Source organism: Brachycentrus maculatus, unplaced genomic scaffold (assembly GCF_059751285.1).
Source record: "Brachycentrus maculatus isolate JH-2025_06_01 unplaced genomic scaffold, ASM5975128v1 h1tg000554l, whole genome shotgun sequence".
Classification (NCBI taxonomy): Eukaryota; Metazoa; Arthropoda; class Insecta; order Trichoptera; family Brachycentridae; genus Brachycentrus; species Brachycentrus maculatus.
In genome coordinates, this window is record NW_028281297.1 from 111,253 (window position 1) to 136,580 (window position 25,328).

Below are 25,328 nucleotides of genomic sequence, written 5' to 3' on the forward strand. Positions count from 1 at the left end.
GGAAGCTATACGAACCCCTATATCATGCAAATATAAAATAAAGGTGAAAATATTTGTATCTATCTTGCTTAGGTAGAAACAACAATATAAGTATAAAGAAAAAAGATTTTTTTACTGTATGTGCGTTCATGTGGTTTTTAAAACCAAATTATATTCAGATTGTCGGCTGTATTTAAAAAAAATCATCATGACTAAAATGCAAAAAAACTGCTAAAATATATTAATACACACACATACAGTTTTTTCCGCATAAATTTAATTTGAACAGTGACCAGGTTTTGTCATTGACGACACCAAAACCCAATAACTTGTCAAATAATAAATAGTAAAAAAATACGAAATTGTCACTTTGTCATATTAAGAAAACATTTATTTTTCCCACATTTTTTATTTATTTATTTATTGAACGGCTGAAGCCTTTAAGATTATACATATAATATATATATAAACAGTATATAATACAAAAATATAAAAAATACACTAATGAATACACTAATCGAGAAACAAAAAGTCTTGTAACAAATAGTAGTTAATAAGAAATGTTTATTGAGTAAATTATAATTAACTTTTTTTATTACAGTCGCTATATTACTCGTACAAAAGGAATGTAACTGAGAAACAGTCGCATAAAATGCGATTGGTTACTGGATGCCGTATTGCCGTAACTTGTTAAAACTTTTGCTCTTAAAGATCTCTCTCGTTTTTTTCTCTTACCTTTATTCTGTTAAAAATCAGAGTCGAACTCTAGAAACAAACCTAATAATTAAAACTGCCTGTTATTTTTTGACATCTCATCAAAGATGAAGAAGAATATGGAAGTCTGGGCATTTACGGGGCTGACGACCGTCATAGGCTGGTTTAAGTGATCACTTTACACACGTGTAACATTCACCAATTCCACCCATTATTGACAACCACACTACTCAAATTCTTGGAAGTTCTATATATATATGAACCAATTTAGAAACCTTGTTCTTGAATCACTAGAACTTCACTAGAGATATCTATTGGTGAGATGCAAAGAAACTTTTTACTAAGCAGAAACTCTTATATTAGTATGTGTGGTCCAAATTCTGGATTATAATCACACACATGAGAAACGCCAGAAAATAGCATTTTAATTTTTATTATTTAATTGGAGATAATCCAGATTTTGTGAACAAGTATTTGGACACACTCAAAATGTTGTAAAACTACCTGTGTTATTAACATTTAAAAAATCTTTGCATTGATTAAGTTTTGTTTGGTTTTATGAGTGTAGTTAAAATGTATTATTTATTAATTCGGCGTGGTATAAAATCGCTCATTTGGCGCGAACGTGATATAATTACATTTTTTAAACAAGTTTAAATGTTTCAAAATGTACGGAAAGACAATTTACATCGGGAGAAATATCGAATTGAGGTGGTGAAATGCTGCGAGATAGCGCGAGTCTGAATGGCATCTCCTGTAATATTTCTTAAAATGTAATTACGCCATTTTTCACTAAATGAGCGAAAGTTTGAATTATTTAAAATGAAACAAGTAATACTACCATTTATTGATTTTTTTTTCATTACAAGCGACTTGTTTCAAAAACAATTCTCGTTTAAAAATAATCTCACGTTGATGAAAATAACTGTAAATTTCGATTAAACTAGTCGTGTGTAATGAGATTAAACTAAAAAAATGGTATTTTACATAAATATAGTATAAATTTATAACGCTACACTGCAAAATGGGTATTGTATATTCGAATTCCTACAAATGCGTAGTAAATTCAAAAATTTTGTTTGCTTTGAGTTTATTTATTGATGTAAACACGTCTGGTTTCGATAACCATAGATATTCTCATCAGCAAGTAAAAACAAACAAAAAAACTTTGAAAAGCGTTACATTTTTATATTTAAAATATCATGTTTAAAATAATTCAATGTCAAATCAATAGATAATTCTCATATTTATGTCAAGAATTGCTCTCATACATGTTGGGACTGCTAAATTATTAGAAATGCGTGGGGTAATTTTTTTTTTCGTTTTAAAATGAACTTTGGTTATGCACCAAATATATCTTGATGTGTGGGATCAGTAGTCAAATCCAGTGCCCAAGTGAAACCAAATAAAATAAAAAAAGATTTTTAAAAAAAATTACCGCGATTTTTTTTTTAAATCCGGACCTGCCGAGAAAAGAATTAGGTTAGTGTTGTTTTCGTTTTAAAAATCGAAACTCAACTTCGGAAAGAACTGAAAAGAAACTAACTAGCAGTGAGTTTATTGCTTCTGATTTGTTGAAAATTCGTTGCAAATTGTAAAGTTAACAGTCTATATTACGATAAAAACTTTTAAATCCTGTTTTAAAATTACAAATCAGTAGTGCATGAAAAAATCAGAAGTCGTTATTTTTTAAGTAACAAAACAAAGTGTGTTCTATTAGTCTTATAACAAAACTCACGAAACTAACATACCATCACGCTGCTTTTCTGCAGCGGTAGACAAAAAGAATAAAAAGCCACATCACTCAGTGATGTGCCTTCCCCTTTTCACAATTATTTCCATCACCTAATACATACCGAAAAATGATTATGCCAAGTTTTTCTCGGTCTTCCTCTGCCATCTATTGTGAATGCCTTATAAATTTGTCTTATATATCTTTTCCCATTTATTATTTCATATGTTCAAACCATCACAACACACCTTTCATAATTTTATCGATAACGCTTATCTCAGCCTTCCATTTTTTCTTTATTTCACTACTGGAACATCTCGGCTGTCCAAACTCAGAACACAGTAAGGGACATTTTTTGTGGTACGTTTTTTTGCATTTTTGGACTAAGTAGATTCTACTTAGTCCAAAAATGCAAAAAAAACGTACTACAAAAATGTCCCTTACTGTGTTTTAAATTTGGACAGCCGATCTATCATACAGTACACATTTTACTGCACATTTCAACTGCATTAAGTCTTCTTTCATTATTCTTTTACTTAGTCATCTCCAAAGGGTGGATATTTATTTATCATTCAAAGGAATGATATAAGATTACAAAATGTTATTTTTCTAACCCTAATCTTCACCCAATGGTGCATAGGACACTGCATCCTATTGACGCAGTATTATCTAGATAGTTACTTATATGTAGGAAAGGTGATTAACCTTTCGCTTCAGGTACCATTCCTGGGTAATATTAAATAAATTTTATAGCATAAAATCAACTATATTTATTTTACATATAGATTTGGCATTTCATTGGTAATTCATCTATTTTAATGAATACAAATATTAAATGTTTAAATCAAATCATGATTTTTTGAGTCTCCTAAATTGAATTATATTGTTTAAATAAAAAATAAAAAAATAAAAAAGTGTTATAACAATAATTTACAATTGATTTTCAATTTATTTTCAATTTATTTTCACTGCCCTCTAGGAATCAAACCCGGACCAAAAACGAATCAAGCACGGTAGCTAAATATGCTAATTTTTACATCACGGAGGCAGACAATAGGGTGAATATTTATTTTTCAATATTTTGAGTTTGTCCAAATACTTGTTCACAAAATCTGGATTATCTTCAATTACAGGAGTTATTTTCATTTTATTTTTTGATATCTCATCCAAAAATGAAGAAGAATATGGAAGTAAATGCCCAGACGTCCATATTCTTCTTCATCTTTGATGAGATGACAAAAAAATGCTAATGAATGATTGAATAATAAAAATGAAGAGTAGAAAATATTAAGTTAACTAAGAAGCATAGATTGTTTGCAAAGACAGTTAGGTCTAATGGTAAATATGGGCAAAATGGTGAACTTTGAACAAATCTTTGAAATGATCACTTAAACTTCAAATATTATTATTACAGGTCATTAACCTTGTAAATGCCTTAAAGATTTATTTATGGTTTAGTTGATAGACGTTTAATTGTGAAACTGGCATTTCAAACCTGCTAATTGTAAAATGGCCTGACTTCCGTATTCTTCTTCATCTTTGATCAGATGTAAAAAATAATATTTGTTTGCTATGTAATGACTGATTAAATAATAAAAATGAAGAGAAAAAAATATTAAGTTAACTGTTGATTTATATTTTTTATACGTGATGGAAACGTGTAAATTTTAATTATCTTCTCGATGGAGTATGTGTGCACATTAAACTCAAAGCGATGGGAGAGTAACACAAAATTAATTTGGTTATCTACGACCAACTACCGAGCGAACTTCACTTTTCATACGCCCGTGTTTAAACAAACTCTTCCGGGTCAATATTTGCAGCAACCCTTAACCGCTTTAATAAATGCCTCAATTTATGTACCTCCAGAATATCTTCATATTTCGAGAGTGCTTTCGGCACCCCTAATGACAATCCACCCCCGAGTCAGTATTCCGTCTTGTCACCTTTTAAATCCTCCAAACGTCGAATACAGGGGTGCGTCCCTTATCTTTTATTTTATTTAATTCTACTCTGAAACACTCAAATCATTAACCTTTCGCTTCCCGTCCTCGTTGGAATTGACTTATGGACGATTTTAAGAAGAATTTCCGATAGAATTCTTCCTTCGTATAAACTCCACCGTCTGGAAGTAATAAAATGCAAATAAAAGGCGTATTTTATTAACTTTTGTAATGAGATTCGGGACTTATTGAATCCAAAAAGAACTAGTTTCCTTGATGATTAAAATGGCGCATCGTTAAGGCTTAACATACAATAAATCGTAACTTAAAAGTCTTTCATTCCAGGTAACATTTGACGTAATTCAATTTTTTGTATTGAAAAAACAAGTTTTTCTTCGAAAAAATATAAAAAGTAAAAAAGAGATATTTACAAGCAAAAAAATTGTTTATAAATATCACATATCATTTTGTAGAAGACCACTTTTTGTGAATATCTGTAGTTCTCAAATTCAATAGTTTTTTTTAAAACTAAACCAAAAAAGTTGTCCCTAACAAAAGTTTTCTGTTTGTAATAAAATGGTTGTTACTGCACAACCTCAAATTTATGTGTGTTTATTTTTTTCTTCATAATAATAGTAAAAATAAAGAAACTCACCGACTACGTTGAGTCTAAACGCGAGAGACATCTTAGGCTCTGTGTTGACTTGACACTCGTAGATGCCTGCATCTCTTTCCTGAGGGAATTTTATCTGCAGCGTCCAGTTTTCCGACCTGTCTGGTCTGATGACCTGAAAATAATAATAATAAATAATGATAATAAAACCCTTATCCGTACCTCAATGGTGCATAGGTGTCATATAAACGCAGTGTTATCTTGATCGTTTACACATGAAGGAAAGGTGATCAGCCCTCCGCTTCAGGTACCAGTCCATGGTAATATTGAATAAATATTACAGTGAAAAAATCACTTATATTTTATTTTACCCCCCTTGGGAATCGAACCCGGGACCTCCAGAGCGGTTGCCGAGCGTGCTGACCATTACACTACGGAGGCGGACAAAATAATAAACAGTTAAAATGCATTCTCTCAGATGAATGTGTGGCAAAACGTTGTATGATAGATGCTCGAATGGTGATATAAAGAAAGAATGTAAGGCTGAAATAAGCATTAAGAAAAGTTTATTAAGATGGTTTGGGCATGTGAATCAAACAAGTGAAGAAAAAATAGTTAAACAAATTTGTGAGACGAATGTGGTTGGTAATAAAAGCAAAATAACCGCGAAAATTCACCACAGAAGCTCCAAAGCTTAGCAAAAACAAAAAAGGGTCCTAACCAGGACCTTGTCAGGACACTGCAGACTGAGGAAACACATGACAAAAATTGGACTACAAGACTTCCCAGTGTGCAGATTTTGAATGGAGGGTAACGAAACATCAATCCACATCCTCTTTGATTGTGTGGCACTCGATCGCAAACGAAGTCGCATCCTTGAATGACCACTACTGGACTACGAGAAGGTGAAGCTCCTACCACCAAGAAAGGTCGTGAGTTGCATGACACACGTAGGTCTTGAGAGTGAGCTGTGATACAGAGGGAGGTCACAATAGACCTAATATGGTTGCAGTGACATAAGAGATGCAAGATCCCTTAACCTCACAAAAAGAAAAAAAAACGAAAACGTGGCATGATCGGGTATTTCAAATACTTGCAAGTAGTTAGGTCAGGAGTCGGAATAATCGGCGTGTATCTATGAGATGATGTATGAATGTGAAAGAGACGAAGATTGTGTGCACAGATAGATTGGTATGGCGTTCTGTTCTCTCTGCCTGCCCTTGCGGAGAAGCGGCGTGATGATTAATTAGTTGGTTCGTCACAAAAAATATTTTAATATACAATCATTTTAAATTATGTATTAAATAAAATATTCAAAATATTTTCTGTTAGTTGTTTACATTTTCGTCATATTAGAAACTTAAATTATATTATGTTAATATTATTACACCAACTAAAAACAAAGTAAAGCTTTGTAAACTTTCTTCATACAAAATATTGTGTATCCTGGATTATGTAACGATATTTTTAGTTTTCAAAATAACACATCTCACGAACCAATTTTGGAAAGTTTTCCTTATCTTTGAAAAGCTGTCCCACCTTTCCCAAATATTATTCCAAAACTTTTCTCGGCAATTGTTATCTTACTGTTTTCACATTATTTGTGTAAAGGAAAATCCCTTTTCAACTAAGACGTTCTTTTTAACTTTAACAAATAACAGGAAATCACTAAAAAAATATAAGGATACCAAATGAACGCACGAAATCTATTTTTAAATATTTGTTTGTACTTGTGAAAACATCCTGCCTTGAAGTATATAATTTTTTATCATTTGTGTCTCAAACAGACTAATGAAATAACCCACCAATTTTAAAGGCTTGTCTTCAAGGACAGTAAGGATATGAAAAAAATATTACATAAACCTAATTAAATTCAAAATTATTATTTCTTGAATTCATTTAACAATTAGCAGGTAGCGAGCTTAAAATGCCAGTTTCACAATTAAACGTCTATTCACCAAACCAGTTATTAATCTTCGAGGGATTTACAAGGTTTATGACCTGTAATAATGATATTTGAAGTTTAAGTGATCATTTCAAAGATTTGTTTAACGTTCACCATTTTGCCCATATTTCGACAAGTAACTAAAACAAATAAACCATCACGTCGCATCCGTGTAGGGGTAGGAAGGGAGAATAAAATGCCAGACCAATCTGTTGTTGCACACAATCTATGCCTCTTTCTCATTCACGCATCTCCTCATGACTCCCAACCTGACCACTTTTAAGTATTTGAATATGTTATCATCTCAAGTTCATAATCTTCTCCAGCTCTGCTTCTATTAATTTAACTTTTTTTTATTCATTCATTTGATTTACATTTCCTAACCATCTTAACACATCTTTCTTAATTTTATCGATGGTTTACAACATTTTAAGTGTGTCCAAATAATATTTATCGATAGTTTATTGTAACTGCAGACAGTTGGTAGAGTTCCATATTGAATAGTTGAAAAATTAAACAAGGTCTATTGGATTGAATTCTACATTTATTTATATATATGTTAATACATGACGTGTTTTGTCTTATTCAGACATTATCAAACACTCGAGTGTTTGATAATGTCTTAATAAGACGAAACGCGTCACGTATTAATATATACATAAATAAATGAAGAATTCGTTTCAATACACCTTGTTTAATTTTGGATATATTACCCAACAATTTTATCGATAGTGCTTATCTCAACCTTGCATTCTTTCTTCTTTCAAATATCTATCGCACATATATATTTTTTTTATTATAGTGTACGAACAAGAAAACTACAAAGCTTTTACAATTTTCATCACTGTAAGTTTCTAAAAGCAAGTGGATGAAATTCTTCTCTCAACCATTTTACGACCATTTTCAAAACAGTGTTTACACTGCACATTAACACCCCCATCTTTCAAGTTCTAACTACCCTTTGCTCAACCTTCTGATACGTGCAATGTATCTTTTAAATAAATAACATTTTATATTTATATCTCAACAAACATAAAAAAGGCTATGAAAGTATGATTATTAAAAAAGCTTAAAACCTAAATAGGTTGGTTTAAGTGATCACTTTATACACGTGTTTACACTTTATACATTTCTTGAATGTTTTCCGCAGGTACTTTGTGGCACATTTTATAAACTCTATAAAAGTAATTAACATTGCTTGCACCATTTTTTTATTACAACAATTTAACTTACCGGTTTCGACAAGAACCTTGTCATCTTAGGGTTTATTTTAATTCAAGAACATCCGCAGATACTTTTTGGCACATTTTATAAACTTTGTAAAATTAATAAACTTTGTTTTCACCACTTTTTTATTAATACAATTTAATTTACCGGTTTCGACAAGAACCTTGTCATCATCAGGGTTTATTTTAATTCAAGAACATTAAAATACTCTCCTTTAAAAATAAAAAAATAACATTTAGGATTTTTACGGAGTGTGTGGATGTTTTTGGTGAGGGTATTTCAATGTTTTTAATGTTTTTGAATTAAAATAAACCCTGATGATGACAAGGTTCTTGTCGGAACCGGTAGGCTAAATTGATTTAATAAAAAAGGGGTGAAAACAAGGTTTATTAATTTTATACACTTTATATACCAATGACTGACAACCATACTACTCAAATTTTGAAAGTATTTATTCTTCGATTGCCCCTTTTTTGCATACTAGTTCTAGGGATCATCTTATGATTGAGTTCAGTATTTTTTTTGACGTTACCATATTATTTGAATTAATTCAATTGTTTAAATATACTTAATTTTTATTTTAAATCATCGTTCGATAAAATAAAACCGTAGTTAAAAGTTAGTTTCTTCCCTTGAATTATTACCAAATAATTGAAAAAGAAACTAACCACCTAACCATTACACCGTCTTCTCGTAGGGGTAGGCAGTGTATTTAAAACGATACCCCACTCTGTGCTTCTAAATAATCTTTGCCTCTTCCACTTACATACATATATTTACATATCCGCCAATTATTCCGACTCCTGACTCAAAAATTTTTAAGTATTTGAAAATCATGATCATGCCAGGTTTTCTTCGGTCTTTATAAAAACATAAAAATATTTAAAAATATTTATTTATTTATTTCATAGATACGTAATTTTTTTTCTAACTTTATGTATAACGGCTCTTTAGGCATGACCTGTGTTGAGCTGAGATACTTACATGTTAATACATTTAATATTATTATTATTATTTATTTTTTTTAATTTTTAGATTATTTACATTACATACAATAGATACAACATTTTACAGTAAAAAGGTTTTACAATAAAGTAATTACATCTGGACTTTAATAAATTCACTTTCTACCTTGTCCCTTCCAACGAAAAGCAACCATCGACGGACACTGTTCTTATATACATGATCACTACTGGAATTCTTAAAATGTAGGCATCAAAGGGTTAACGTTTCTCAATGGGAGTTTTATTTCTGAGAACAATAGGTGAACGAAATAAACAATCTATATCGCCTTATTAACTGCGGTTATTCAACGGATCCATTAAATCTTTTGATTGCTTTTAGCGAGTAGTTGCGGGGAAAATATTGTTTCGGTTGTCTGGTTGTTTGATCGTTGTAATATACTCGTAATATAAAACGAAACATTAAAAATATTAATTGAAGTCAATAGTACACGAGTACATTTTTCATTATCAAAGTTTAATTGAGAGTACACTGTGATTTTGTTAACTTTGTAATGTCAATAAAAACTTAATTATTATTTTTCATTAATTAATTTGGCAGTCACTTTGTTATTATACCTAACCATTTTTAATTTATGCTAAGCTGAGTAATAATCAATATTTTAAAATTTATTGTGAGATGTGTTTCGGTGCATTTTGCATCATTTTCAAACACCGTATTTGAAACTCATTTTAAAACATCGCATACGGTGTTTGATAATGACAAATATACCAAATAACGTGTCACAATATGTTTTAAGAAAAAGCGAAATTTAGCAAGTAAAATTTGAATTAAAAAGCGATCAAATTAGTTAAAGCCCCCTCCCACACACATATACACACAAATAAACACATACATTTACACACATATACATGGGCATACACGCACTCACTAAAGGAGCAGTAAATATTCTATAATGCTCAATGCGTTTATTACGGCAATCAGTGTTTTAAGTCATAATAATTATTTATGATTGATTTATTACGCGAATGCTTCAAAACGGCGATAAACAACACCCTGTGTATGACGCGAGCTTTAAGTTACGTTCTGGCAAATGTCTTGCGGTGAAAATATACACATAGAATTTGCACTTAAAATATATAATTCAAGACCAGGGTCCAATTCGAGTCGTCCAAAATTCATCAAAAAGGTACTTTCGACTGTTCTCTGTAACATTCTTGCAGTGGATATGATTAAATCCTTTTGAATCGGGCCGTCTGATTTTCGTCTCCGTCAATCCGTGCCCGAATGCGTATTATACCTTACTGTCGGTTTACGGGTCATATAACTCACATTCCTACTCCGCATTATATTGCCGCCGCCATAAATGTTGCAGTGAGAGTGTGATCTTGCCGAATACAAAGTAAATAGTAGCGTAAGCCTGGTTTTACACGGGCGGAAAGCCCATGAGCCAGTTTACGCCTTAAACCAGTGTTTTCCAACGTGGGGCAATTTGAATGTCTTGGGGGGGGGGGGCAACGTGCAAATCGTTAATATTTCTTACATATTAATAATACTACCATCACGCTGGAGTAGGCAGAGAACCGTTGAATAGCTGATGGATTTTAAGTATCTTGGAGTCGACGTTAGTAGCAACGGTGATCTCTATGGTGAGACTTTAAAATAAATCAACAACGCTGCAGCTATATCCGGATGCCTCAGAAATTCGGTGTGGAAGAAAAAACACATGAGAATGGAAAGTTAAATGAAGATATTCAATACATGTGTTCGACCAATAGTCATTTATGTAATTCGGGCAAGAGCAGATACTTCTAAACTGAATCTCTGAAATGGAAACTCTTCGATTTATAACCGGAAACACGTTATGAGACAGCGTGAGAAATACTTATATCCGGAGCATGTGTAAGATGGAAGATATTGTGAGGTGGAGACGACAACGGAGGCGATACTAAAATGAGCATGATAACAAAATGTCAGAAGACAGATATCCACGTATCGCCCTTCAAGAAAGTCCTGAAGGACGTAGACCTCCAGGTAGACCTCCAAAAAGGTAGAGAGAGAGAGCTTACAGTCAAATCCTGAGGATCCATAAAAAAAAGAATACGATTAAGAAATGAAAATAGTATAAATAGCTTTAATTTAAGCACCAACTTTGTGATTTTCCATTTTATAATAAAAATGAAACTTTTTTTGTAAAAATCCTATGATTATTTTTTGTAATTTAATTATAATGTCTGTCGGTTTTGAATCTAACCGCCTCTTTTTCAACACTGATTAATACTGTAGTGTATGTATCACTCAATATTGGGTGCTTTGCCAATAAAAAAAATACTGTATTGTAATGAAGTATTAATCAGTCTTGAAAAAGAAGCGGTAGACATTATTATAATTAAGTTATAACAAAATATTTATCGTGAATTTAAAACAAAGTTACATTTTAATTAAAGTATATATTGCATTTATTATTTAAAATAAATCACTTTTTTCAGAATTTATTTGGTATATATAAAATTGGTAGGGGGGTCGTGGAGATTTTTGTTTTGTCCAAGTGGGGCACGGTACTAATAAAGTTGGGAAACACTGCCTTAAACCCTTGTGCTTACAACGCAAATAAACAACGTAATTATCATTGTGCTGCTCGTACCTGAATAATGACACAGTTAACTTCAATCTTCGGAACGGAGACGCTGAGAATGTGCTTATACTCGTAAATAACTAACCTTATGTACACTCAAGTCCGTAAAAAGTATACAAAGCGGATCCTCACCCCAGCATCTTACTCTCATCTGTTTAAAAACATCAGTTTTCTTCATAAATTACCAGCCCTCTATGTAGACCAGTGATCGGCAAACATATTAGCCAATGAACCAAATATGCACATGGCAAGAATTATATTTTTACATTTACTCACACGTGTGACATTCACCAATTCTACCCATGATTGACAACCACTCAACTTAATTTTCGGAACCCCAAATATTGATCAAACTCGTGACACAGTTCATGTGAGTTCACTTCTGACTTCTATGTCGGAATAGGGTGGCTTTTATTACGCTAAGACTCTTTCTATTTGTATGTAAGGTCCGAATCTTGGATTAAATTCATAAACAAAAAATGTCGCATATTATTTTTTGACATCTCATCAATGATGATCATCTTTGATGAGATGTCAAAAAATAATATGAAAAATACTTACTTTAATTGGAAATAATCCAGATTTGTTAACAAGTATTTGGACACACTCAAAATATTGTAAAAATATGCCCCGCCTGAAAATGTGATTTTAAATTTTTATGTAGCTTATAATTTTACCAGTATTTTTTAATCAACATTTTGAGTATTTCCAAATACTTGTTCACAAATCTGGATTATCTTTATACATTTTTGACATCTCAACTTAGATGAAGAAATGTGTAAAGTTTGTAAAGTGATCACTTGAACCAACCTATGGCGGTCGTAAGCTCTGTAAAAGCCCAGACTTCCATATTCTTTTTAATTTTTGTTGAAAAATAATAACAAGTAAAAAAAAAAATTTATTTAAAAAATATATCAAAAATGTAAAATAAAATCCTGATCTGTAAATAAGTATTTGGATACACTCAAAATGTTGAAAATATTTTTTTTTGTGATAGCCAAATCTGTTTGCAATTTTAGTCCTTCTGTGAACTCAATCCTGTGGATTGGTCAACAGTAACAAATGACACCTCTTTCGCCATTCCGGTAGTTTATGCGCCACCCTCTTCAACTCCTGATACGTTGAACAGCCCATATCCTCGTTGAAGTCGCGAAGATATTCGCAGCGGCAGCATCCTCTGGCGTTCATTCCGTCGATCGTTTCCTCTATTACCAGATGCTGGAAACCCTCCTGTCTCAACACGCGACCGATTCATTGGCGCGTCTCTTGGAGATCATGAGAGTCGAGAGTAGGTGCCTTCTTTCTTCGATTATTCATAGTACCTCGTCCTTCGAGATGTGGTATCTCCACAATTTTCCTAGCATTGTTCTTTAGGTCCACATCTCAAAAGCATTCAGCCTATTCTTATCTCTTTTAAATAAGCACAGTCTTGCAGCCATACAGCGAGTGTTTTGCCTAGAATTTTCACTCATGACTTACATGAAATTATAGTTACTTTAAATATAAAGAGTAAATCCACTCACGAGTAGGCATAGGCCATGAAACTTAAAAAATTGAAGAATGAGTAGAGTCATGTAAAGTGGTGTTGCATAAGCCGTAGCTAGATTTCAGAGCCATTTGGACGTTAGGTAAAAAAACAGCCATACAGTTTACCATTTCTATAATGAAAGACCTTTATTAAATTACGGGAACACCAAATAAAACTTTACTTAACTTGATTTAATACTCAATAAGGATTTCATTCGTTGATAAAAACATCTGTTGAAAGTAAGGTATCCATAAGGACACTTTTTTTTTGCGAATAATATCATTGCGTCTCTTTTGAAGAGAAGGTAAAGCTCTTACCACTTAGACAGATGGTGAGCTACATGTAGGTCTTGAGAGTGATCTACGCTATAGAAGGAGATCACACTAGACCAAATATGGTCACAGTGACATAAGTGATGCAAGATCCCTTGACCTCATATATAAAAAAACTCACCAACTAACCATCACGCCGCTTCTCCGCAGGGGTAGGCAGAGAGAATCGAACGCCACACTACTCTGTCTTTGCAAACATTCTTCGCTTCTTCTACATTCATGCATCTCGTCATATATGTAATAAAATAACTAGGTACCTACCTATACATTTTATTAAGTACTTACAAATAGTACCTACATGAAACAGTTCTACCACCAGATGTCGCATGCGTCGCACAGAATTAAACAAAAGAGATCCGATAGAAAAAATATAATATTATTAACTGTCAGAATCAGATAGATATAAAAATTATTGTAAAGATTAATTGAGAATAAACTTTTACTGTCGTTTCTTTAATTACAAAGCAACACATTGTTTATTTTATTATTATACACCCACTTTACATATTATTTACACCCAATTTATAAAGAAAAATATTACCACGTTATATATATACTCGACGATTATTACAACTCCTGATCCGGCCGCTATCAAGCATTTGACATACCTGATTGTGTCAAGTTTTCCTCGGTAAATATTATTTTAATCTAAAAACAAAATCTCCTTGGTAAGTTTTATCTAGTCAGCTTTGAACTAAGTTATTTTTAGTATATTTCCAGATATTAGTCAATAAGACAATTTTTCTGTTTACTTTTTATAAAGCTCATGTTTCAAAAATATTGTTTGCATGAATATGTAGAGTAGAGGAGGCTTCCCGCGGATATTTGTGCCGAAACTGTACTTAAAAGGTCAAAGAGTCATATGCGGCTCCCAAGCCAGACTTTGCCAACCTATGCTCTAGACTCTTGTACTTATACAATACAAATTGTTTCTGTATTTCGACGAAATTCACTAAAAACAATAAGATGAACATAGTATAGATTTTTTCTACTTTCTGTAAGCTTTTGTAGAATTAGGCTTAGTGAAATTGCTATTTACTTATCTTTTTTTATTCCACATTGTCCAAGACAGAAGGACTTACAAGCTGAGGATGAGGAGAGCAGACCCTAACAGTCCACAAAGACGATTAATTGGGATGGAGCCAGGAAAAAGAATTTCATTAAAATATATTTTTTCCTGTCATGTTAAATAAATTGTCGGCCTCCTTCATCACATTCGGTTCTTCTACTTCCAACCCTTATCCGCACCCAATGGTGCAAAGGGCACTGCATCTTGGCGATGCAGTGTTAACTTGATCGTTAATTGCATGAAGGCAAGGTGATCAGCCCTGCGTTTCTTGTACCAGTCCAGAGTGATATTAAATAAATATGAGAGTGAAAATCGGCCATATTTATTTTGACTCCCTGGAAATTGAACCCGGGACCTCCAGCACGGTAGCCAAACGCGCTGACCACTGCGCTACGGAGGTGGACAAAATCACATTTGGTTACCTTTCTAAAATTCCCGGGTTCGATTCCCATGGAGGAATTTAAACAAACAAAATTATTCATCATACTTATATTTATTTAATGTAACCCGAAACTGGTACCTGAGGCGCCAGACTGTTCATTCTGCCTTTGTGTAATTACCGGTAACTTTATAAAGTAGAAATAACCTATTAGTCATTTATTAAATACAATATGGAACTGCTCTAAAAAATAGTCTATAGGTTTCAAGACGTACTCGTGACGTATGTTGGTCTTCGACAGACTAATAACGCACGTGAAATTTTGTGTTTGTGTTTGGATAGTATGAGAGTAGTGGTGTTTATAATTGTTTGCATGCTAGTAACGCAATTGCATGAATATCGCTACTAATTTGTAATAATACGTGCTTTTAACAGCAATAAAATCACAAATTCATTAACCTGACTTTAAATACTAATAAAATAAGGCCAAAATAGGCTTGACTTTTAGGTAGAAAGTAAAATGTAATTTAATACCCATGAAAAGCCCAACAAAAAAAACCTGAGATTCAAAGTTCTGATAAAATAAGCCCAAATTAAGTATGATTTTTATGTAATACGTGCTTTGAGAGCCAATCAAAATCAAAATTGTATAAATCTGAGATTTAAAATCTTGATAAAATAAATTGAAATAAAACTTGACTTTGAGGTCACAAGTAATAAATGATTTAAAACCAAACATCACCAGAAATACATTAACCTATTATTCAAAATCTTGATAAAATAAACTCAAATAAAACCAGACTTTTAGGTAATAAGTATTGAATGATTTAAAACCAAACATCATCAGAAATACATATACTTACCTAAGATTCAAAATTTGATAAAATAAACCATAATTAGGCCTGACTTTAAGGAAGTACTTATAAGTACCTAATACATGATTTAAAACCAAACATCACAAATTCGGTAACCTAAAATTCAAAATTTTTGTAAAATTAGCTCAAATAAGGTAATATTTTCTTTATATTTATCCCGAGAGTATTTTTTTTTTACTAATAAGTAGTAAATGATTTCAAACCAAACCAAATCACAAATAAGTTAACCTAAGGTCCAAAATTCTGATAAAATAAGCCCAAATTAGGTGAGATTTTACATTTTTTTTATTTATACCGAGAGTCGAAAATTTGTTTTTGAAGTTAGCCAAAATTCAACAGCGCATTTTGACTTCAATCAAATTACTTTGACCCACGTATTTCAGTCTACATTTTACGTAAAACCGAAATAAGAAAATCATCCTCCATTTTCTTATGAATTTTTATGATAACCAAAAAGCCCTTTGATCTCGTTTCCGAATAATCCAGCCGAAATAAGCCTCCGGAAAATTCAGGCGACACCCATTAGCATTCGAAATCAGGGTTTGTTTTAATTGAAATGGACATTGAAATCGCCCAGGGAAACAACAAGAAGGCTGCGATCGGAAAATAGGGAAAGCTAAGCGATTTTCCTTTCAGGCTGCCCTAGAAAATGTTCGCAAAACACGCGAAAGAACGTGATCATTGCCATTTCCAAAGTAATGTCGATTTGGCGAGGTCCGTGAATTCATTTGGGACCCCTCACATTTAATTATTTCTCCTAGTTCATTCATTTCTATGTTCGGAATGAATGGAGGTTTTATTTTCGCCTTATACGCGTAAGAGGTATATGTATTTGATTTAATTCTTCATTACGGAGAACCACTAATTACAAATGAAAATGGATCTTTTCGTACCCATTATACAATAGATTGTAGAACGAAGCAAAATTTATAAGATGATAATTACTTTGGCTGAAAATATACCAATGAGGAAAAGATCAATATTTATGTTATCTTATAAATAAAAACGTAAATGTTTTATCGCTGTAATTGTTGAATCACTTTCTAGTTATTTTCCTATCGCATCGCTTCGAAATTTTGACATAACGTCATATTTTTAATGCATGCACTTTACTATCGTGTATCTTACGAAGGCTGGGACGATCCTTAAATTTGATGCATCACATCTCCAAAAATATTACTTTTATATAATTTTAGTTAATTTAAGTGCAGTTTACGATAAAACTAAATAAAATATTCTCAAACGATAATTTCAATCTAAGCCTTTGGCAAAAAAATAGTTAGGTGTTATTTTTGGTCAGTATTTCTTAACGGAGTTGAGCTGTGGACCCTCAAGATCAGCCTTATGAACCAGTTAGAGGCATAAAAAACGTAGTGACATCGTAAAATGCTAATCACTCCATGTATAGATATAGTCAGCAACGTGAATGTGCTCCAAAGAGCAAAAGAAAAAAGACAGTTGCTGCTGATATCAAAGTCCGGAAGGTGTTCTATCTGGGGTTATACACCCCAGATAGAGGAAGGAAGTACGAACTTTTGCACCTTATCATAAAACGTAAAATAGAAAACCGATAAGGTGTGGGCAGACGACATATTTTCTGGTTCTAGAATATGCAAGATTGGACGGGAATCAAAACCATCGAGGCTTTGTTAAGAGCTCCTTAAGACGAGGAAAATTACTCTCAAGCGATAGTCGCCATCAGGGGGACCAAATATGATACGCAAAGAAGAGGATACAAAAACAACAAAAAACTTTTATTTACACAAAGTACAAAATTATTACCACTGGGCCATTCAACAAAATGAAATATGAAAAAATAATAACTAATGTATTAATTTTAAATCAAAGGCAGATTTTTTGAGTCTACTGAGTTGTATTTTATTAACAAAAACATATAAAAATTTTATTTTGTGATAATTGCTTCGCCTTGTAAGGGTATTATCAAACGAATGCTTCGTTTGTTTTGACATATGTTTCGACATATGTTTGTTGTGAAACGAATGTTTCAAAATATGTTTTAAGACATTCGTTTGATAATACCCTAACAAGGCGAAACAATTGTCACAATATTAATTTTTTATGTGCTTTTGTCAATAAAATACAACAAAGTACACTCAAAAAATCTGTGTTTGATTAAAAATTAATACATAAATTAAAATGGAGTTCTACAAATTAAACACCAAATCAATAAATATATAATAACTTACTTGAAATCGCAGATCAGATGTGTATGTGAGGATTCCCGCTGTGAGTATGTGGAGATCTCTTTTTCTTATCCATGAAACCTGAAACAAATTACCATAAAATATGTATATTAAGGTTAAAGAACCACATTCTGAAATGCCGATGACAACTGAAATGCTTTATGTTAGCTGCGCTGCGTCATGGCCCTGAACTTTATTTTTTGGTCAGAGAGTGCTTTGTCAATAATTATTTAACCAAAAGAGCATTTTTAGCCCTTCATTTGAGCTGAGTGGACCCTGGCATTATTTTTTCATGTAAAATTGTGTCCCGATTGTCAAATGAATTCTATTACTCAGTAGATACAATACAGCATGTTTATTTGGAAAAAATGTAGAATATTGAGTGAGTAGGAACATAAGAAAAACAGTAATTGACAACATTTTGAGTGTTTCGAAATACTTGTTCACAAATCTGAATTATCTCCTATTAAAAAAATTATTTTTATCTCACCAAAAGATTTCTCTAGTGAAATTCTAGTGATTCAAGAACAATGTTCAAGAATCACTAGAATTTCTCGTCATTAATTTGCTCCACATGTCAATAGCAACTTAATTATGCCGAACGCATCGAAACACGTGTCACAATATAGTTTATATTTAAGCTCTTGATCAAACGTACATTTGTATTTTCATTAATATGTAGTGTTGTGATATTTTTATCATATGTATTATTTTCATTTCTTACTAGCAGACAACCCTCTGAAATAGAAAATTGTCGGGAGTTTGTCCCTGTTAAAAAAACTAACTTAATAACATGCTACACAAGGCTTTTTATGTTTAAATAAAGTTAACGTTTTGACGCCAATTCAAAATATATAATAAACTAGAAAGCATAAATTTAGTATTGGAAAAAATAAACTTTTTTTACTATGTGTATTATAAGTTAATATAAAATCAAAATTCTTCGAGAATTCAACTAGTTTGAAATATGAACAGAAATTCCTGAGAAGTGTTCAAGACCTCGAGGGTTCAAAGTACTGTACTTTATATTCCAGCAAAATAAATGTATCCCCGGGTCGGAATGTTTGCCGAAAAAGCACGAATTTCTACCATTAATTATGACGGAAAAGAAGAAAAAAAATGTGGAAGGCAAGTCAAGTAATTTTTCTTTTTTTTCCTTTTCCCCCGTAATCTGTTTCTGATAACCGTTTACGAAAATATCGAAGTTTAAAGTTACTTCATATTTTACTCACTTTATTCGGAAACATTTTTAAAAGCTAAATGAGTGGGTGCTGTACATTTCAGATAAGAGCTTTATCGTGAGCTGAAATAAACGTGTAGGAGCCAGTAGGTACCTAGGGGTACGTTCACATTGTTTGAAAGCGATTGATCAAAATCCTTTGACAACCGAAAAATTTTAAGTTTATTTTTTAGAAGCTACGGGTACATTATAAGAGTATCTAGATGTATTTGTTTTATTTTGTATATTTTTTCAATTCTTTTGCAAAAAAAAAGAACTCACTCCCCAGATAGATTTGTCCATGGAAATAATATTTGAAATATCGGAATAATAAGAAGTTGAAGGTTATTTTACCAAAAAAAACTTTATTATAATTACACCAAATTATTCAAAATACTGGCCTCAAAAATTACTAACGTATTCACTAATAATTTAATATTCGATTTTAATGACGGGTCTTCATATATAATTACAACTACATAACATTATATAACTTGAAGAATTAAAAAAAAACTTTTGTAGCCTGTATATCATTATCTTATATTGTGAAACTCTCATTTAAAATGTACAAAATAGTATTCGATTATATCTGTGGGGTGTTTAAAAGTAATGATATAATTACAATATCGTGATATGGATAAGACATGTTTTAATTTGTAGGATGTCTTTGGTAATTACATACATGTTTTTATTTCGACGGCCCCTACGTAAAGTACTCTATCTGTAAATCTGTTACTTTACAGGAGAGATCTTAGAAGATTTTTTCAAAGAATTTTTTTCAGTAATTAACGGTTTTATCTGAAATTCTAAACTAGTATTATACATATTATTTTTTGACATCTCATCAAAGATGAAGAAGAATATGGAAGTCTGGGCATTTACGGGGCTTACGACCGTCATAGGCTGGTTTGAGTGATCACTTTACACACGTGTAACATTCACCAATTCTACCCATTATTGACAACCACACTACTCAAATTCTTGGAAGTTCTATATATATGAACCAATTTAGAAACCTTGTTCATGAATCACTAAAACTTCACTAGAGACATCTATTGGTGAGATGTAAAGAAGCTTTTTATTAAGCAGAAACTCTTATATTAGTATGTGATTAGTACTAATATAAGAGTTTCTGCTTAATAAAAAGCTTCTTTACATCTCACCAATAGATGTCTCTAGTGAAGTTTTAGTGATTCATGAACAAGGTTTCTAAATTGGTTCATATATATAGAACTTCCAAGAATTTGAGTAGTGTGGTTGTCAATAATGGGTAGAATTGGTGAATGTTACACGTGTGTAAAGTGATCACTCAAACCAGCCTATGACGGTCGTAAGCCCCGTAAATGCCCAGACTTCCATATTCTTCTTCATCTTTGATGAGATGTCAAAAAATAATATGAAAATAACTCCTGTAATTGGAGATAATCCAGATTTTGTGAACAAGTATTTGTACACACTCAAAATGTTGTAGTATTATACATTTAAATACACCATAAAATAATGTATAAACTCGTTTTAAAATTTTATGCTTTGTCAAAATTAAGTAGTTAGCGTTTTAGGAGTTCAGTTCGTTTCGAAAAGTCGATGTAGATAGCGTCTTATACGCTTGAAAACTAGGCGTAATTTATTTCTTTAATCGATATTTTACTTATTCGATAAAAACCACTATTTCTTAGAATCTACTGTGACACGTTTTTAGATGCATTCCGCATCATTTTCAAACGCCGTGTTATTATATATATATATTTTTTGTCTGTTTATATTTGTAGATAACGGTCAGTCGATAACATACACCAAATATCTAGAAATTGACAAACATGTAGTTAGAGCACTTTACGTAGGGCACGTCGATTTATTAACACAAAAAGTAGTATGGAAATTGTATTCTTCTACTACTTCATTTTTTTAGGTCCTCGGATCAGTTGGTTTTGTTATCCGTGTCTTGTGATGTTGATTGCCAGCTGTCACGACATCGCTTTAAAGGTCTTCCAGATGGTCTTCATTCGTCTGGGTTTTCTTGAAGAGCAATCCAGTCCAGTCTATTGTCTTGCAGCCTATTGACATGGGCATTCCAGATTTGTCTTTGCTGTTTTTCCTTTCGAACTTTGTCTTCCGCACTACACATTTTCTGAATTTTTGTGTTCTTTATTTGGTCTTTTACCGTGTTCCCGGTTATGTACCTTAAAGTCCTCATTTCTGAAGTTCTCAGAAGATATTTGGCTCTCGTTGAGTCAGCTCTGGTCCCTATCCCATATGTGGCAATCGGTCTTACACATATGTTTTATATTTTTATTATATCGAAGTGTTTATAATAATTAAAATGATTCATTTTTTTAATTATTAACTTTGTAACATAATGATTCATAAACCAAATGTCACAATTAACGAAGATTACTAATCAAAACCAACAGTTGGTCCCTTATGCACAATTATATAATTTTATTTGATTGATTAAAACGAGCTTTACCCAACCCGCATTGCCATGGCTCAGATTGAAAAATGTAAGAGAAAGAAAATAGAAAACGAATTACTTTGTATAATTTCAGAATGAATCGAAAAAAATATTGAACATTAATGAAACACTAATGCAATCGAAAACATTGAAATTGATAAGTGACAACATATGTCTGCCATGAGCAATTATTATGTATGTTGCTGTTAAGTCCAAACAGATGTCACTGCCTTTACTGCAGAAAAGCTGCATTTAAAAAAATAACCGTTGTCTTTTATATTTTCATTCATATGGAAATGTTTTTACGTACTACAGGTAAAAAAACTATTACATAAAAAACGCGTATATTCTAATGAACCACTAAATTTCGAAGTAATCGGTGAATAACTTTGGGAGATTTAAAAATGAATATATAAAAACATCGACATTTTTATAAACAAAAAAATATTTACAACATTTTAAGTGTGTCCAAATACCTGTTCACAAAATCTGGATAATCTCCAATTACAGGAGTTATTTTCATATTATTATTTTACGTGTGTAAAGTGATCACTTAAACCAGCCTATGACGGTCGTCAGCCCCGCAAATGCCCAGACTTCCATATCCTTCTTCATCTTTGATGAGATGTCAAAAAAAAAAATAAAAAAAATTCACTATTGTACATATTTGTATGAGCAATCACAAACATTTAACCAAAATTATAAAATTTATATTTTCGATAATTTTAATTCAAGAGACAAGAAGTAATACACTTATTTGGACAGAAACCAACAGATGAAAAAATATCGTAGCTGTATAGAATATAACCGTGAAGGTTTTCTAGTAACAAATTTTCTAAGAAAAGCTTTGATTTGAATTGTTTAACATAAATTTACTTTTCGTTAATAAATATCAAATAATTAAAGCAGAATAAACAATTATTACATAATGAATTCAATTTACATCTTGTTATATCTTGTTATGTTAAAAAAAATATTCTAAGACAGAAATTACATTATTCAAGAGTGTTTTATCAACATAACTGATTAGTTTAATTTTTTAACAAAAAAAAACCACATTAATAACTTTTTTTTGCATGTTTTAAAACCTTTTCTAGTTTCATTTTGATTTCATTATTCAGAAAAAGATGAAATTAATTAAAATCATTTTCAAAATATGTATCTTCAAATTAATAAAAAATATTTTCTTGAATGTTTTCCGCAGATACTTTGTGGTACATTTTATAATACCTTGAAAGTATTTTAATGTTTTTATTGTTTTTGATTTAAAATAAACCTTGATGATGACAATGTATTGTTAAAACCGGTAGGTTGAATTGAATTAATAAAAAAATAGTGAAAACAAAGTTATTTACAACATTTTGAGTGTGTCCAAATACTTGTTCACAAAATCTGGATAATCTCCGAGTTATTTTCATATTATTTTTTGATATTTCATCAAAGATGAAAAAAAATAGGGAAGTCTGGGCATTTACGGGGCTGACGACCGACATAGACTGGTTTAAGTGATCACTTTACACACGTGTAACATTCACCAATTCTACCCATTATCGACAACCACACTACTCAAATTCTTGGAAGTTCTGTATATATGAACCAATTTAGAAACCTTGTTCTTAAATCACTAGAACTTCACTTGCCCAAATGCCCAGACTTCCATATTCTTCTTCATCTTTGATGAAATGTCAAAAAGTAATAAAACAAAGGTAATTAATTTTATAAAGATATAAAAAAAATGTATTTATTGGTCAATATGTTAGTCACCCGTATGTTTTTGTAACTTTTTCTTACTTTGTGCGAAAATTTGATGACAAAGACTTATTTTTCCTTTCAAAAGTTTTCAGTTTTAAATTTTGAAAAACAGTCACGTCCTGAGTCTTCCCTGTCTACGATGTTAAACGAAGGTCTTGTATTATTTTTGGTTAAAAATTTGGTGAAACTTTTTATGAAAATTATGAATAATTTAACAAGAATTTTAATGAAACTCTCTCCAAATATTTGTAATATCCTTTACGAGCGTTTTCTAACATACAAGATATTTTAAAAAATTTAAATATATTTTTCGAGCCTTTTGTTGTTACGTTTTAAATATTTGATTTTAAACGATACTGTATTTTACTTAACAATGCTTGTATGACTTTAAACATCGTAATTATTTTATTTACAACATTTTGAGTGTGTCCAAATACTTGTTCACAAAATCTGGATTATCTCCAATTACAGGAGTTATTTTCATATTATTTTTTGACATCTCATCAAAGATGAAGAAGAATATGGAAGTCTGGGCATTTACGGGGCTTACGACCGTCATAGGCTGGTTTAAGTGATCACTTTACACACGTGTAACATTCACCAATTCTACCCATTATTGACAACCATACTACTCAAATTCTTGGAAGTTCTATATATATGAACCAATTTAGGAACCTTGTTCATGAATCACTAGAACTTCACTAGAGACATCTATTGGTGAGATGTAAAGCCTATGATGGTCGTAAGCCCCATAAATGCCCAGACTTCCATATTCTTCTTCATCTTTGATGAGATGTCAAAAAATAATATGAAAATAACTCCTGTAATTGGAAATAATCCAGATTTTGTGAACAAGTATTTGGACACACTCAAAATGTTGTAAATAAATTATCTGGTCAAATTATAAGCTTAATAATAAAAATGAAAATGGTATTTTCTGGCGTTTCTCATGTGTGATTATAATCCAGGATTCGGATCTCACATACTAATAAAAGAGTTTCTGCTTAATAAAAAGCTTCTTTACATCTCACCAATAGATGTCTCTAGTGAAGTTCTAGTGATTCATGAACAAGGTTCCTAAAATGGTTCATATATATAGAACTTCCAAGAATTTGAGTAGTGTGGTTGTCAATAATGGGTAGAATTGGTGAATGTTACACGTGTGTAAAGTGATCACTTAAACCAGCCTATGACGGTCGTAAGCCCCGTAAATGCCCAGACTTCCATATTCTTCTTCATCTTTGATGAGATGTCAAAAAATAATATAATTATTTTATACTATTGTAACGAAGAAAACATGATTAACAGTTTGTCAGAAAACAGTGCAGGTGTATAAAATTAAAGCACAATTCCTAAAAAGTTTTTTAAAAATGAGAATTTTTATCCGTCTTCACATGATTACTCTGATTATACTCGTATATTTACAAATAATTTTTTAACCTCAAAAGAAGTATATTTAGTGGAAAGTTTTTAATACCTACTTACAAAATATTTTTTTTAAACACAACTAGTTTTGAGATATGTAGATATTCTCATCAACTTGTCAAAATACAAACTCAAATCTCTTTAAGCATTTCAATTATTTATTCCTTTTTTAATTCAAGTTTTACTTGGTAAATACCTCTTTTTAAAGTGAAAATCAAACAAAAAATTTACAGACACTGCCACAAAGTTACTGCCGAGTCAATTAATGAATTATTTATTACTTGTAAGAATGTATTATAAAATAATAATAAGCCAAAAATTATCAGAAGTGATGAATTTTTA

The 25,328-nt window shown here is 31.5% G+C and overlaps 1 protein-coding gene across 1 annotated transcript in view; it reads right to left on the bottom strand.

Moving 5' to 3' along the window:
- Positions 1-25,328, bottom strand: part of LOC148301510 (zwei Ig domain protein zig-8-like) — a 334,565-nt gene that overhangs the window by 40,066 nt on the left and 269,171 nt on the right. The window contains exons 4-5 of the mRNA XM_088273141.1: positions 18,142-18,219; positions 5,024-5,156 (exon numbers count right to left, since the gene is read on the bottom strand). Coding sequence (XP_088129267.1) covers positions 5,024-5,156; positions 18,142-18,219 — 211 coding nt within the window. The remainder of the gene's footprint in view (positions 1-5,023; positions 5,157-18,141; positions 18,220-25,328) is intronic.